This window comes from Pocillopora verrucosa, chromosome 9, assembly GCF_036669915.1.
Source record: "Pocillopora verrucosa isolate sample1 chromosome 9, ASM3666991v2, whole genome shotgun sequence".
In the NCBI taxonomy this organism is placed as follows: Eukaryota; Metazoa; Cnidaria; class Anthozoa; order Scleractinia; family Pocilloporidae; genus Pocillopora; species Pocillopora verrucosa.
In genome coordinates, this window is record NC_089320.1 from 19,123,874 (window position 1) to 19,140,963 (window position 17,090).

General features: G+C 39.2%; 1 protein-coding gene across 1 annotated transcript; it reads left to right on the top strand.

The window, feature by feature from the left end:
- Positions 1 to 907: 907 nt before the first annotated feature.
- On the top strand, positions 908 to 17,008 carry LOC136283528 (uncharacterized). The gene is given in 18 exon segments (XM_066172508.1): positions 908 to 1,101; positions 9,164 to 9,266; positions 11,300 to 13,940; positions 13,942 to 14,014; positions 14,017 to 14,388; positions 14,391 to 15,484; positions 15,486 to 15,698; positions 15,700 to 15,868; positions 15,871 to 16,154; positions 16,156 to 16,372; positions 16,375 to 16,439; positions 16,441 to 16,497; positions 16,499 to 16,573; positions 16,575 to 16,704; positions 16,707 to 16,762; positions 16,764 to 16,859; positions 16,861 to 16,932; positions 16,934 to 17,008. Coding segments are annotated over 17 exon segments (5,739 nt in total). The 5' UTR covers positions 908 to 1,101; positions 9,164 to 9,216.
- Positions 17,009 to 17,090: the final 82 nt, after the last annotated feature.

Consider the following 17,090-nt stretch of genomic DNA (forward strand, 5'->3'; position numbering starts at 1 on the left):
AGGACCGATGTTTGACAGGATTCCATTTCCAACCTTGTTTTTCTTTTTTTCTTTCTCTTTTCTCTTTCTCTTTTCTTCAGCAAATTCAAACATTCCTTAGATTCCATGACAGACAAAAGGTAGAGGGTTGCCAAGCCTGTCACTATAAAACAATTACCTCGCGATAATTCGCTTCGTTTGAGCAGAAGCGGCCATAATGCTTTGTTTACATGGTCTGGCGAATGTCTTTAGCACGGAATAGCAAAGTATTCGACTTCAAGTAAAACTGCCCGATGACTTCTCGGCAAAAAAATCAGCGTGCCTCGTGATCAGCTGATTCTGTCGATGCTGCTGTCAAAAGCTAGCTTTTGGTCTGCTAAGGGAATTACTCTACAGCAACGAAACTTTAGAGAACTGACCAAAGGGAACCTCCGCTGCACTTAGCTTAGTACGAGAGAATTAGAATTTTTACGGATTCCTTTATATATCATCACTCACTAACTCGTGGCCGGTCTACGGAACACTTTTACGAAACCATAAGTGCACTTCAGGGCTCGAGAAAATCGATTTTTAATTTTTTGACATTTTTCTTCCACCCGAATTGGTTTTTACATTATTTTTAAACTACGAACGACGATAGACTTAAAAGATGGGTCTCGCTAAGAATAAAATCAAACACACAGTGTTGTGCTTTAAATTAAAATTCGCACGGACTGAATTTTTGTTTTTTGAGATGAACGTGGCTGCAACGGAAATGAAATTCATGTGTTCGAATTGGACCTGCAAGACGCAAATGTCATCAGGAAAGCGTGATTGACGGCAATTCTAAGAATATTTGGTTATGTCTTCAATTACCGTACTTTGACCTACGTCTGTTGAATTTGAAGTGGAATTTCCTTCTCCTCAGGAAGTCGTAGACTCCAAGGAAGTAGTAGAGCAACTAAGAACTTTGACTCAAATCTATAACACAGAGAAACGAGTAAATCTCGTCACAAATTATTTGAACGGAAAAGTACACGTTGAATGATCTCGCGTGGGGTGGAAGCTTGCGTGAATGTAATACATCGCCGTTGTCAAGTTACAAGAGAATGTCCGAAAAGATTAGCTGTCGAGAATTTCCAGGTTAGTCTCGATGTGTTCATCCTATTGATGCGTTTAAGGAAAGGTGACCGAGATGCACAATTCTCAATGACGACGAAGTAAACGCCATTATGCGGAAAATTTAGGGAACAGGTCATTCTTCTGACTCATCACATATGTGTACATGTATATAAATGTTTCTTGTGATGAAGCAAGCATTTTGTAAATCAAAAGTTGTTCCATACCTTGATCAAGGGATGGCCGCAACAAACCCTGAAATTGCAAAAGTTTTCAAAGGCTACAACTGGAGACCCATGCCTATCAATGTAAGTGAAGTGAGAAAAATACATATCTACCGTAATTACTTGTAGCAAACACAGTCCGTAATTCCTTATAGAGAAGATTATTCTGCATCAGCCTCTAAGTCAGGGCAGACGAGCGAAAAAGCAGAGAGGGAGAAAAATCCCACAAATTGAGTGTATGCTATGAAAAATTACTCATGACTTCACGTTAACGTTGATTATGTTCAAAGATACCTTCTTGCAAAGTTGTTACTGCCTCTAAGACGAAGGATAAACCAAAAACGACCTATGTTTGACAGGCCTTTTTTTTTTCCAAATTTACCTCAGCAAACATTCCTTTTATTCCATGACAAACTGAAAAGAGAGAGAGTGCCAAGCCTAATTCGCTTCGTTTGAGCAGAAGCGGCCATAACACTTCGTTAACATGGTTTAACGGATGTCTTGTGCCGTTGCTTCCAATATAATTGGTTTCATTGATATCTTGATCCAAGGAAAAGTTTCCTTATTAAACGTCAAGTTCCCCAGTCATTTTTTTTTCTAAGTGTATATAGACCACCAATCATCTCATTTCACGTCTTTACATTCCACCGTGACTTTACAGCTGTACTAGCCAAACAAAAAGAAGAGAGATGGACGAGTAAATGTATGGATTTTACAATGCGGTACAAAAGTGCACTAATTTGTTTATTTCGACTTTTTCAAGCATTTTCCAAGAATACAGTCACCGATTCTTGCTGAAATTATGCCTTCCTTACACATTTTCATCGCGCAACCAGAGGGGCTTTCGCGACAAAAGGCCATATCGAGTATATTTTTATCCAAAGTTCACGTGGGGCAGATTTAAGATCTCCCTAAGATCCAATTGCAAAAACTCTTCATGAAATTTCTTTGCTTTGGAGAGAACGACGGATGCTATAAATTTCGGGAAAAAAAAGATTGAATGTTAATGAAAACGAAAATTGGTTAGAAACTGCCACAAAGGATCTGTTAGCGATGAACATTCCTGTGAGAACAATTACCTCATTAAATTACTCAATGAAAGTACTGAGTGAGAAAAGATTCCTTTCCCATAGCATGCAACTATGACGATCGTTAAAGACTCAGGGCAAGTAATTGGGCTAAAGGAAAACTAGAGAGGTGCGCGCGGTTTCGTTTCCACGCTTTCGTTTAATACACGGCTAACGGAACCCGTCAAGCAAACTTTCATATGGAACCAAAATCACCGTTCAATTTTGCTCTCGGGGCAATTTACTACCTCTAGGTTTGCGAGGATAGGCCATCAATAATTTTTAAAATGATTACCTATACAATACCTGAACCTTCTTTATCCTTTTCAACACGTTCTTTCTGTGTATCATTTCCAAATATATTATCGACCCCGTAACGCTTACATTTTTAACCGCGTTCAAGGCTTTAAAGCGGTAAGCCGAGTGCTGTTGACCTTTATGTACCTCCCTTATCAAAAAAAAAATCTGCCTCTGACAGGTAATGATTCCTTTTGTAATCAAAAATTTTTAAGCAAACATTTGAGCTTTGATGACCTATAAAACAGAGAAACCTGCATGGTGATGAAGCTTCTGACGCTTAGAAAATAAGGAATGAGAGTGGCTAAGTAGGGAGGAAGAAGACAGACCTGAAAGATTTAGCCTAGGTATTACCATAACGTAACTTTTCAAGACAAATCCAATAAGGAATTTATCAATCCACTTAGACAATTTCCGTGGTCTAAATCAAGTCTGGAGGCAAGGCCAGAAATTCTGAAATAACTCGGATTCCCCCGGCAAATAATAAGTGGGTGGCCTTATTATAAGTGCGTTTTGCTCAGTTGTTACCTCTATCGAAGGTTATAGACATTAAGGATACACTTTTGGTTTTCAGCTATTAAGCCGAACAACATCAATCAGAATCTAATCACTCCTCACAATATTGCTATTGTTATACATACCAAAGGTGTGCAGCCTAAGTAGACCGTAAAAAAAATATAAAGATGGAATTAAGCTGCAATATTCCACATTAAAGTAACTGGAATGTAGTTGACACCGCTTCCTTTGAAAAAAAATTTCTGCAACGTGTAATTTCAATCCACTCGAACCGTTTAAGTGTTCCCAATGAGTCCTGCAATTATCGGGTTGTGAAGTACATGATGAAAATTAGACGTAGCCTAGGGGTATTTGTAGTTCTGAATTTATTTTCCATTCCTCGTTGCCCATGTTCATTCGTTTTGTTCTATTTTCCTTGAGACAAATCGGCAAACAGCTTTTTGTCCGGACTTTGAAAATATTCGATCCCTGAGTTAACAAATAGAGAAGCCTACACCAAGCCTTGACTGTGCTCTGGTTTGTTGTGAAGCACTTAGGAAGCGGCTAGAGCACGAAAGAAGTGTAGGGGGAAACACGAGACGTAGCCGAGCGTTTCTCCCTACTTTTTGAGTGCTCGAGCCGCTTCCTAAGTGCTTTACAATAGAACAGAGCACAGTCAAGGCTTCTCTATTTGTTTTACAATAAAGAATCCGTTAAACAAGACAAATTTTATTTCATAAGCGAACAACAGTGTCGTCAGCATGCTCTATACTCTCATAAAGCACACTACAATAAGCCAATCAGAATCCCTGTTAGAATGGTTCAAATAATCTGATTGGCTGTACAAGACTAAAGCTGTCAAAAATGTCAAACCATCAAAATTCAAAAACCATCAAAGTTGATATTTAACAAATAGATTCCAAGTTGCCGTGCGTCTGTTCAGTAATAGATCACAGAGGACGTCAAAATGTGGCAAGAACAAAAAAGTGCATCAGAAAGGTAATCAGAACAAGCTCTTATTTTAGATAGACCTCAGCATGATCGCAGTCGCTCTGACACCGTCATGATTAGTATGAATTTTAACAGTTATGCCAGGTTATATTTTTCATCATTCCTGTTTCGTTTTTGAAAATGAAACTTTATATACTATACAAGTGTTAGCTGTGTTTGATTTTTATTACCGTACATAAACTTGCAGTCTAACTGAGCGTGAAAACCGCTAAAACTCGGACTGTCTATTTTGTTTTATCTTTGAGGATTTTTGTCTCTGCTCACGTTACAGTAACCTAAATTACTGCGCCTGGCATTTTTGCAAACCTTTGCTCGCTTGTTCCGAAATTTCACTTTCAATTAACGAAAGAAAAGCTAGAAAGAAGTCCCGGAAAAGGTCGGACATAGTACAATTTGGCAGATGGTGTGATAGCTTTAGCTCAGTTCTATGCTCTATACTCTCACAGAGCACGCTCTTTCAACCAAAGACAGTACGTGTTATATCCGAACTTTATTATGAATAAAATTAGACGTAGCCTAGGGGTATTTGTATTTCTGAATTTATTTTCCATCCCTCGTTGCCCATGTTCATTCTTTTTGTTCTAAAAGATTCCTTGGGTGATATTATTTGTACGCCGGCACTTTGTTAAACGACAAACAAAGATAGACTAAAAGGTGGGTCATGTTAAAATAAAGGCAAAAACACAGCGTTGTGCTTTAAATTAAAATTCGCGCGGACCGAATATGCACCTGGCTGCATCAGAAATGAAATTTATTTGTTTAAAATGGTTCTACAAGACGCAAATGTTATCAGGAAAGCATAACTGACTTCAATTTCAGGAAAATTTGTTTAGGTCTTCGGTAACGGTACTCTGGCCTACGTTTGTTGAATTCCTTCTTTTCTATGAAAACAGGAGGTAGTGGACTCAAAGGTAAGAATAGAAACTTATAAAGAACCTTGACTCAAATCCATATCTCAGAGTACCTAGTAAATCTCGTCACAAATTATTTTAAACAGAAAAGTACACTTTGAATAATCTTGCATGAGGTGGAAGCTTGCGCGCATTGTACAACATCGCCATTGTCAAGTTACATGAGAATGTCTGAAAAGATTAGCTTCGGAGAATTTCGAGGTTAGTCTTAATGTGTTAATAGGTCATTCTTCTAACTCATCACATATGCGTAAAGGTATGTAAATGTTTCTTGCGACGAAGCAAACATTTTGTGAATGCTTTAATGGAGGGATGGCAGCAACGAACCCTGAAATTGCAAAAGTGTTCAAAACCCATAACTCGCCGTTCCGTCCAATGTAATTGGTTTCATTGGTATTTTGATCTAAAGAAAGGCTTCCTTACTAACGTAAAGTTCGCCAATTATTGATTTTTTCCTATAAGTGTATATAGACCACCAATCATCTTTATATTCCACCATGAAAACGGTTTATTTGTGACTTTAAAGCAGTGCCAGCCAGTTAAGAGAAGAGAGATGGACGTTTGAAATGTATGGATTTTACAATGCTGTACAAAAGTGAAACAATTTGTTCAGGATAGGCCATCAATAATTTTAAAAACGTTTACCTCGACAATACTCAATATTATCGACCCCCTAACGCTTGCATTTTAACCGCTTTCGAGGCTGTAAAGCGGTAAATCGAGTGCTGGTGACCTTTTTGAACCTCCCTCACCAAAAAAACAGTCTGCCTCTGACAGATAATGATTCTTTTTGTAATCGAAAATTTTATGCAGATATTTCAGCTTTGATGACCTTAAAAATAGAGAAACCTGATAATGAAGCTTCTGACGCTTAGAAAGTAAGGAATGAGAGTGGCTAAGAAGGGAGGAAGAAGACAGGCCTGAAAGATTTAGCCTAGGCGTTACCATGACGTAACTTTTCAACACAATTCCAATAAAGAAATTATTCCTTTTTGTAGACACTTAGAATAAAGGAAGTTGAATTTCAATGTCGTATGACGCTCAAAGGAAACCGAAAAGTATTTGACGCAAGCAATTCAGTAAAACAATTTCCGTGTTCTGAATCAAGTCTGAAGGCCAGCTCAGAAATTCTGAAATAACTGGGATTCCTCCGGCAAATAATAAGTGGGTGGCCTAATTATAAGTGCTTTTAATTTTGCTCAGTTGTTGCCTCTATCGAATTGGGTCCACAAGACGCAAATGTTATCAGCAAAGCATGATTGACAGGAGTATTTGTTTAGGTCTTCAACTACAGTAATCTGACCTACGTTTGTTGAATTTACGGGAGATTTTTCTTCTTTTCTATGAAAACAGGAAGTGGCGGACTCAAACTTAGGAATATAAACTTATAAAGAACCTTGACCCAAATCTATGTATCAGAGTACCGAGTAAATCTCGTCACAACGGAACAGAAAAGTTGATTATGTTCAAAGATATCTTTTTGCAAAGTTGTGACTGCGTCTAAGACGAAGGATAAACCAGTTGAAAGGTAGGACCGATGTTTGACAGGATTCCATTTCCAACCTTGTTTTTCTTTTTTTCTTTCTCAAACTTCCTTCAGCAAATTCAAACATTCCTTAGACTCCATGATAGACAAAAGGTAGAGGGTTGCCAAGCCTGTCACTATAAAACAATTACCTCGCGATAATTCGCTTCGTTTGAGCAGAAGCGGCCATAATGCTTTGTTTACATGGTCTGGCGAATGTCTTTAGCACGGAATAGCAAAGTATTCGACAGTTGCGTCCAATATAAGTGGTTTCATTGATCGAAAATCGCTTGACTCTTAATTTAGAAAACGCATGCCGACACCGAGGAAAATCTCATCATCAAATCTGCCCCAAAAATAGGGAATACTAAGTATAATTTGGCAGCCAGAAATTGTCCCCATTTAGCACGCGTGTTGTACTTAACTTAGGTTACATTAAGCTTCAAGCTTAAGTTACTCTTTAGGTTACTTTAGCTTAGTTTACTTTTAAAATCGATTTTTAATTTTTTTGAAATTTTTCTTCAAAATAAGCTAAATAAATACGCAAAAAAGTTTCGTGTCATAGACACTTTTCATTAGAATCCGCAAAACCGTTTAAAAGAAACGAGCATTGATGCAGAAGATTAACCCTTTAACTCCTATGAATGATTAAGACAAATTTTCCCTTACAATTTCAATATAATATCGAGGAGAGAACTTATGAAAATGAAGAAAAATATCAATTAGGGGAATTATAAGTTGATCCGATCATACATTCTCCGAACTAACATTACAAAAGTTATGTGGCAGACAGAAAGGAGAATTACTAAATAGATCGTGGGAGTGAAAGGGTTGAAGACATCATTCACCTTGATAGCAGACGAGCGATTCAGTTTTGACTGTAAACTGATAGATTGCGATAATTACAATCTCTGGCCTGTAAAATTACCCTTACGCTGAAATTAATCCTGAAATAAAGTTACAGTCTGCCGCTGATGGTAGTGTGATAGAAAAGAAACTTAATCAGCTGAGAATTAGTATGGTAAAGAAAGGATTTGCACGAGTTTACACGTTCTGCGCATGAACATAAATCATCAAATGTGCTGAAGGTTAACGTGACTATACTCAGGGTTCTTTAATCTTGAAATTATAGTAGTAATTTTTTGAAGTTCCGATCAGTGTCTGCCTTTACTAAATTTATTCATCTATATCCATTAATTTAATGTACCAAAGTAAAAATGTTTCGTTGTTTGAACTCGCTGAGGGTAAAGACTCGAAAGAAGGTGACGTACATTCACTATTAACAGTCTACTTCACTCGCGTACTTAAAAACCACGGAGAGAATTCCAATATCAAAATCTACGTTTATCTCAATGCTGTAGACCATACTAAGAAAGTTTACGCACGCAGTCAGGGTTGGCATATACGTCCAATCTCCAAAAATAGTCTTCTCCTCAGGTGATGACGGTCTTCCGTCCAATTTTCTAGAATGGTCAGTTCTAACGGTATGTTTTCAAATAGAACGAAAGTTGTTATAGAAACTCAATTTATGACAAATTACGATATTTCTCTTGAAATAGTCTGACTGTTACCGTCAGAGATCACATATCTGCAATCATTAAAAATATTTAAAAACAAGTTCCTATAAGTTTCAGAGGAAGGGGCATTGTTCTCAATAACGCCTCCGAAACTGAAATTGTTCGCATTTGTTGAATGAGTTGTATAACTTTCCGCATCTTTTTACTGTTCCTGTTCGACCCAACCAGTGTCAATTCTTTGCGGTTTTTTTCAACCAAACAATACAACGATCAGGAATTAATCTCTTTATGCAATGTTTATAGAGGTCTTGATGTCTATCTTATAGAGAAAAAGCAGTCATGCATACATGTCGCTTTTCTTTGAGGAAAAAATTTTTTCAGGCAGTTTTTTTGGACGCATTTTAGCAAAACAGTGAATTTTCCATCTGTTACCATCGGTCTTTGGAAGAGTCCTAACATCAATGAATCTTAATGATATCAGAGGGCCAGAGAATCTAATTTGGTCTTCGAGTGCTATTTGTGTTGTCTATGCGCCGATTCCGCTCTGACGCAAGGAATCTTCCATCCCACACAGAACTGAAGGACGTTCTGTAAATTCAAAGGATATTTGAAATTAACTTTTCTTGAAACGTGACTGGAATTTCTACCGATCCTTTCAAAACCAGTTTGGAATAGTGCACTTTCTTCCTCGGTATTTCGTACGTGAACATGTGGCATTCCTGGTAAGGCTACTCCAATGTCAGATGCCCTTTGTCTCGAATTCCCAGAAAGATTTCATTGTAATCATTACAAAAGTTATTAATTAATAGAAGTTTGTCGAGAAAACTTCGAATGCAACTTAGAGTCTTCACGTGAGGGCAGAAACGTAAGCACTTGTCCTTTAACTGAATGACGTAACAGAAAACGACCATTTACTTAGTGGTTTTATTACTGATACACCATAATGATTTTCGCTGTTGTTATAGAATCGTTGAGCGACATCGCACATTATATATGTAAGCCAATTGCGTGATGCTCTGACATTCCTATCATCTGGCAGGCTGATGAGCTAAAAGGGAAAACGATCATCGTATTGGATCTTATACCTTAGACATGGATGCTATTTCGGAGCAAGAGAACGGCGAAAACGCTTCTAGATATGGGTAAGTACAGATATGACTCTTACTTTTTCAAAACAGAGCCATCTTTAAATGTAGAGGGGTGATCGAGAGACACTCGAGTTTCTTTATCAAGTTTCTGAATTTGCGCAACAAAAGCTACCGCAAAATCATTACGAAAACAGTCGACAAACTTTGCAAAGCTCTTTAAAAAATTATCATAATGATAACGCGTTGCTCCGTTTCTATATGAACGCATTCAAATAGTTGGTGTCCCTTTCGAGAATAAGGTGACAATTCCTAAAGCCGTTTTAGAGAAGAGAATTGTTGTAAGGGAACGTTCGCCTATATTTGTGATATTATTGATGCGAGATTGCCGGATCTGGACTGATTTAACTAGAAAACGCAATGTCAATAAAATAAACAACACGGGACCTCCACAAAGAGAGTCGTATTATGTCACCCTCTGTCCTAAGAGACGTTAAAACAAAGTTTTACGTTTCCTTCACACAATATGTTATCTTATGTCAGGGTTTTTTTTTTTTTTTTGACTGACAAAACTAGATATGAAGACTTCCTGATAGGTAGATAATATTGGTGAGTCTTACGGAAGAATCTAGGTCGTTGATCTTTTACTTATAAAGCACTACTTTTAACAAAGTTTGACTCGGCGTTTTTTAAGTCATTCCCTGCGATAGCTTTGACTGTGTTTGCACTCTTTTGACAGCTTTAAGTTACTTATTGTTCTTATGTAATGCTTTTTATTCATGTCAGTTCATGCGTTGAAAAACCAGCTTGCAAGCGGTGAATAGCTGTATTTAATAAACTATTTCTCATATCCTTTTCTTCGTGTTGATTCGCAGGCGTTCTATATTCGAGCCTGAAGCGCTTAATTTTGCTTGTACTGTCTGAAATGCTTTTTTTTTTTTTACCGAGCTCGATGTTTAACCCAACAAAACAATATGACGTGCCCAAGAAAGTCATTTAAATCCCAGCAAATCAAAACAAGCTTTTCAAAGTTCAATAATTAAAGGATCAACAACAACTGACTACTAAGCCGGCAAACAAAAAGGTTTTACTAGTGACGCATAAAGGTTGCTGAGGAATCTAGTCTAAGTCAATCAAATGGCAATGTAAAATTTGAAGGAATCTAGTTTAAATGATATCAAGGATGTCCATATTGTAGAGAGAAATAACTAAAGACGTTGTCATTTGAAACATGAGCTTAACGTTAGTCGCAATACTCTCGCTGAGCTAAACAATAGGACCAGGTCAACAGTTAACCTTATTAAGGCGAGCCCATAATTATACAGATTGGGACGATTATTTATGACAAAATGGTCCTAAATCTTTAAGAAAAATACCAATTTTTGTTCATATAAAAGTAAAGGAAATGAAAGCTGGTTTGTTAATCATTTTCACTTTATTTTTTTCATCAGAAAAGACTGGTTGCAAACCAGACACGAAACTGCTGTAATTCCATCATACAATTAAACTTTTTCCCTATTATCTTGATAGCCATGTTTTGTTTCTATTCATGGCGCGATATTTTTCAGCATTGAAGCACCGTCAGTCATGAACTGTTTGTCACTGAATCAAACAATTAGCAACAGAGTGACTCAGAGCAGCTCCGAAAAAGAGATCGAACTTCTTCTCAGAAAACTTACAAAATGATCTCAATGGTTTATCTAACATTTTTTAATTTGTCTTTTGATGGTATTTAAGAGCAAACAACTACCAAATAGGTAGGAGTCAAACAAAATGGAATAAAGATTTGTGAATCGAAGATTAAAAACATTGCGAAAGGCGTGCAAATGGCCACGTAGCTCTTCCAAAGCCAAAGTATGATTTAAAACGGCGAAAGTGACTTAGTGAGTTAAATCATCATTGTTCGTAATTACCCCTTCAATTTGAAAAGTTAGGAGATCACCTATTTCATCGTTAGTAGCTAATGGAACGTCACTGTAGGCTGCGTACAGCCGCCACCTTCCTGTCACTATTGCGTAAACCGGTTTGGGTTTTTGCTGTTAACAGAAAATCATAGAATCACCATGCTTATTTTTATATTTTGTTAACAGTAATGTGAAATTTGGCAAGCAAGGCCTGGGCTGTGGAGCATTAATAAGAGGAAGAAAAATCATTTCCTATCGAATCCTCGCTTCCTACGAGAAAGCGTTAGAAAGGTTCGGACTTTTTCTCTCGCGACGATCATCTGTAATCTTCCTAGTGTGGCTCATAGTAATTTTCGGAAGTTGCCTGGGATTTATTCGACTTCGTACCGGGCACGACTCTTTAGAGCGTTTCATAGCCAAAAACAGCCAATCCAGGCAAGACCTACATAGTTCAGCAAGACTCTTTCCTCTTCTGGATGCGCGCCAAGAGCAGGTCATCATGATTCCTAGACGCGGTCAGAATATTTTAAGTGAAGGTTGCTTAGACGATGCCTTACGTGTGCACCAAGCTGTACTGAACATAAGTGGCTACAAAGAATTGTGTTTTAAGCGAATCCCTTCTAAAAAAGGGATAAGCATCACTAAACAAGAATGTGTTATCAGTGGTCCTTTCGAACTAACTGGTGGTCGCTTCGAAAATCTAAGCCACGTTTCGTCAATTCTGTACCGCGAGCTGAAAGACCCTACCATAGTCCTATCCACCGGACAAACATTTAATTCTTCTTCCAGTCAAATTTTCAGTAATCTAAAGTTTCAATCCAAGACAGCTCCATTTACTGCTATGGCAGAGGCTCTAAAAATCATTTACTTTATTAGGAAGACAACCAACGTTGCTGAAGACCAGGAAGTCTCAATTTTTGAAACAAGGTTTGGTAGTGTCCTCTCGTCCTTAGAAAGTAGCCTGAAATGTGTATCGACTACCTTCAAAACCGCTAATACGAGAGAAGAAGCCTTGAAAAACATGCTCAAACCAGAACTCCTACCATTGCTCGTGTCGGCTTTGATAGTGGTAACTCTCGTCTTCATTGTCACATACCTTTCTTCTGTCACTCTGAGCTTCCTGGCAACAATAATCCTGGTGATTTCGTCAGTTTTCTTGCCGTTAATTTGCGCAACAGGCGTCATTTCTATGACATGTACCACACTATTCCCCTCTTCATTATTTATTCCCTTTCTACTTTTTGGCAAAGCAACTTCAGACGTAGTTCTCATCTTAAGGGAGTGGGAACGACATCGCCTACCATCACTTGAACATCGTGTCAGTAGCTGTGTGACAAGGACAGGTTTTCTCTCTGCATCCTGGGCATTATGTGGAGCTATTATTCTAGGAGTGTCAGTCAAGTCTTCCTTTGACGTTATTTCCAATTTCTTCTCGATGACTGTTATAGCGTTTATAGTTCTCTCGGCTGCTTCATTCATAGGAACAATAACTTTATTAATGTGCTTTGAGAGGAGGATGAGAGAGCTAAAAACGTCCCGTTTGTGGTGTCGTAATACGAAGTCAGCGTTACCCAATCTTGGAGAATTGCGAAAGAGATCAGCACAAAGGCTGCAAAATATTTCGAAAGTTCTGGCAAAAAAATTGACTTCAGTTGCTGGTAAAGCTCTATCGCTTGTCGTACTGGTCGGAATTATAATAATGTGTGTGGTATCTGCCTTACAGCCTCTCGAAAGAACGAAAAGTACAGATTCACTTCACCAAAATGACAATTTTGAGAAATTTAGAGAAGAACAAAGAAAGTTTTTTGGCAAAGAAACTGACACAACCATCGTTTTTCCAGATACAGTGGACTATTCCAAGAATAGCGTACAAAACGAAGTTATTAGTACTTGCAAAATGCTAGGAGAGGCTGCATACAGTGAAGGAAGACCTCGATGCTGGATGACATCCTTACGCCAATATGCGAAGACTAAAGATAGAAACTGCTCAGATTTCGATTTCCACAACTGTTTGGAAGCCTTCCTTAATGAGTCCCATAACATGTATTTTCGTCACGATTTGGTTTTAAAAAATCAAATGCTCAGCCCTCGCATTTTGGCATCTCGTTTTCATCTACGAATTGGGTTGCATGACCGATATCGTGAAGATAGAACAGTCCTCGAGAAACTGAGAAAAGATTTGGCGACAGTGCACTCCCTAAATCCCATTGTATTTTCAAATTCCTTTTTGGAACTGGATGATATTTTTTGGCTAGAGAAAGAAACAGTCCTTGTGCTCGGCATTTCTATCGCCTTAACATTCATCATCTCTATGCTTTCAAGTGCAAGTTTCAGAATCGGCGCCTACCTGGCCATAACATTCTGCGCTCTCGTGCTAGAAACTGCAGCCATCATGGCTCTTTGGAAGATTTTTCTGAACCAAATTTCATTCATCGTGCTCATGGTCACAGTTGTTCTTTCTTTAAACTTCAATTTTCAAGTAGCCCATGCATTTGTATTCTCAGCAGAACAAACTGTGCGAGATCGCATGATTGAAGCACTAAACTCCGTTTGGTATTCTGTGTTAGTTGCGGGCCTCATTGCGTTGTCTGGTTCTATGTCATTAGGGTTTATTTATCCCTTTTTATCGGAGATTTTTCATCGAGTCGTCCCGGTGGTCTTGCTTTTAGGACTGATGCACGCCTTCGTTATTTCACCACCAATCATAGTTCTATTTCTCCATTTCCTGGACAACGTGATTTATCAGAATAACTATAATGTCCTACCTGAACAAAGTAACAAATTAGGCGGCATATCCTTGCATTCACTAGATGATCATGCAAAACAACAAAAACTCTAAACGCCCCGGCATTTCCATCGTTGGTATCGGTTGCAGATTTCCTGGGGCAAGCGATAAGGATCGATTTGGACTTTGTTAGAGCAGGGAAAAAGTTCGATCGATGTATTCCCTCAAAACAGAGCGGAGGCGGAAGCATTCTTTAGACTCTATCACCCCAAACGCTTTGTAAGTGGACGCCTTTGTGCCGTGAGTGGTTCCTACCTGAAGGAAATACAAAACTTTGATAACAAATTCTTTGGTATTTCAAATCAAGAGGCTCGTGGAATGGACCCTCAGCAAAGAATACTTCTTCAAGTTGTGTACGAGGCCATTGAAGATGCTGGATTGCTCCTGGAAGACCTTCAGCGGTGTAAAACTGGAGTTTTCGTTGGTGTGATGAATCTTGAATATGGGGCTCTTATAACAGATCCATCAAACTATAGTAAGATTGACCAGTTTCGTCGACGGGTTTGACGGCATCCATTATTGCCAATAGAGTATCCTTCTGCCTAAACCTAACAGGACCAAGTATTGCTGTTGACACTGCGTGCTCCTCATCATTAACTGCACTTAAACTAGCCTGCGATAACCTCTATAGTGGAGACTGTGATATAGCTGTCGTTTGTGCACCGAATATTGTTCTCAACCATGCTATGCAGATGGTATCGAGTATCGCCGGCCTCTTAGCGCCTGACGGGCGTTGCAAAAGTTTTGATGCTTCTGGTGATGGTTATGGACGGGGGGAAGGTTTTGCAGCAGTTATTTTGAAACTTTCGAGTGCAGCTTCTAGCGATAAAGATGATCAATATTGCGAAATCATTGCTTGTGGTATGAATAATGACGGGCAAAATGCTGTGCCGATGACTGCTCCGAGTGCAAAGATGCAAGCGCAGTTATCCAGAATGGTATTAGAACAGTCAGGACTGGCTCCAGAGGATGTGGATTACTTCGAAGCTCATGGTACTGGCACTGCAATTGGAGATGTAGTTGAGGTCACCTCCATAGCTGATACTTACACTAAAAGAAATGGAAACCTAAAACGAAAGCTACGAGTAGGCTCGGTAAAATCAAACCTAAATCATACTGAATCAACCTCTGGTCTTGCTGGGCTGATAAAAGTCGCTCTAATGATAAAGAACAAGAGGCTAGTTCCAACTGTTAATGTGCATGTACTGAATCCCAAGCTTAAATTAGAAGACAAGGGCCTTGTTGTTCAACAAACCAGTGAGCCCTGGAGCACACAAAATGGAAAACCACGAACAGGGGCGGTAAACTCATTTGGTTACGGTGGATCAAACGTACACGTTATCCTTCGAGAAGTCACCCCACACAGGAGCCTGCAAGAAGAAAGTATCAAACGTTTAAACCACGTTCTCACTTTCTCCGCACGGTCGAAGGAAGCTCTTCAGAAAATGGCGCACTACTATTCTGAATGGCTCAGAGATCATATTGATGGCCGAGATGAAAATTTGGTCGCAGACATGTGCTACTCTTTAAATGAACGTCGTAGTCAATATCCCCACCGCCTTGCAGTTGCCTTTAGTTCGGACTGGTGAAGCCTCCAAGTACTTAGCGGACTATGCTGAAGACTCCCCAGGATGGAATAAGTCGGTAGTATATGGTGAGGTAGACTCCCGTGATTCCAAAATAGTTTTCATGTTCGGTGGACAGGGTTCTCAATGGTATGCAATGGGAAGACAATTAATGGAAACAGAGAGAGTCTTCAGAGAGGCTATTCTGACCGTAAGCAATGAAGTTAAAGCCTTAGGGGGTAACATGGTCACTCATAGACGAGCTTCTAGCTCCAGAAGGAAAATCAAGAATCTCAGAAAGCTGCATCGCCCAGCCAGCAACATTTGCTGTGCAGTATGCGACAGCGCGTTTACTGATGTCTTGGAGAATATTTCCTTCTGCTGTCGTTGGCCACAGTCTGGGAGAGTTGCAGCAGCCTGCATTTCCGGGACAATAACAGTCAAAGAGGCGGTAGAACTGGTAATTATTCGTTCCACCTTACAAGAAAGCTGTCCTAATAATGGTGGTATGGCTGCTCTAGGAATGTCTGAGGAGAACGCCAGTTCGTTACTGACAGAACTAAGGTTGAGCAATACACTTAACATCGCCGCAGTCAATGATGCGAAAAGCGTTACTGTGTCTGGTGATTCTCAATCAATTGAAGCCCTTGGTGAGCACTTGAAAAACCATTCTCCAGGTACATTTTGGCGTTGTTCTTGGGACAAAACGAGCATTTCATAGCTCACATATGGAAGTTATAAAGAAACCTTTCCAGGCAGCCATGAAAAGTATCAAGCTTAAGCCTCAACTATCTAAGATTCCGATGTACTAAACTGTAAAAGGTGATCTTCTTTCCGGTAAAAAGTGCGACAGAGATTATTGGTGGCAAAATATACGCTGCACCGTCCAGTTTTATCCAGCAACTAAGAACCTTTGAGAGATGATTACAGGCAGATAATTGAGATCAGTACACAGCCTATTCTTGCCCACTACGTCAAAACAGATTGCTCTTCAGGAAAATCTTAAAGACGAAGAAATGCCAATTGTCGTGGCAAACACTTCCTCGGAAAAGAGTACCTGTCTCAGATCAACATAAGAGTTTTATGCAAACAACTGTATGTACGTTGTACCACACTAGGATTCCCTATAGACTGGAAATGCGTTCAAGGAACTCTATCATCTAAGTTTGTTCGATCGATTAGCTACCCATGGCAGGAGAAGAGCTTTTGGTATAGGGAGCGTTCACCCCAAGAGATTATTCCTCTATAAGTTGTGAAAGGACCTCAAAAAGGCCGGCACCTCCTTACCTAGGACAGGTGAAAAATGACCGACCCCTATTCAGGCCTATATTGCTGGGAAACTGAGATCGACCTTCATCGTTTTCCAATTCTTAAGGACCATGCCCTGATTCAGGGATGGTACCGTGATGCCTGGAGCTGCTTACCTAGAGAGGGCCTTTGCCATGCTGAAAGACAAGTTTGTAGATGTTAACTGGTTTAGAACTACGCGATGTGAAGCTCTCTAGTCTCCTCACCTTGCCAGATACACAGGTATTTGAACAATAATCAGTGCAGGATTGAATAACCAATTATGCTTCGACGTACGTATATTACACGCGACTTGAGTGAGACGAGAGGACGAATATAA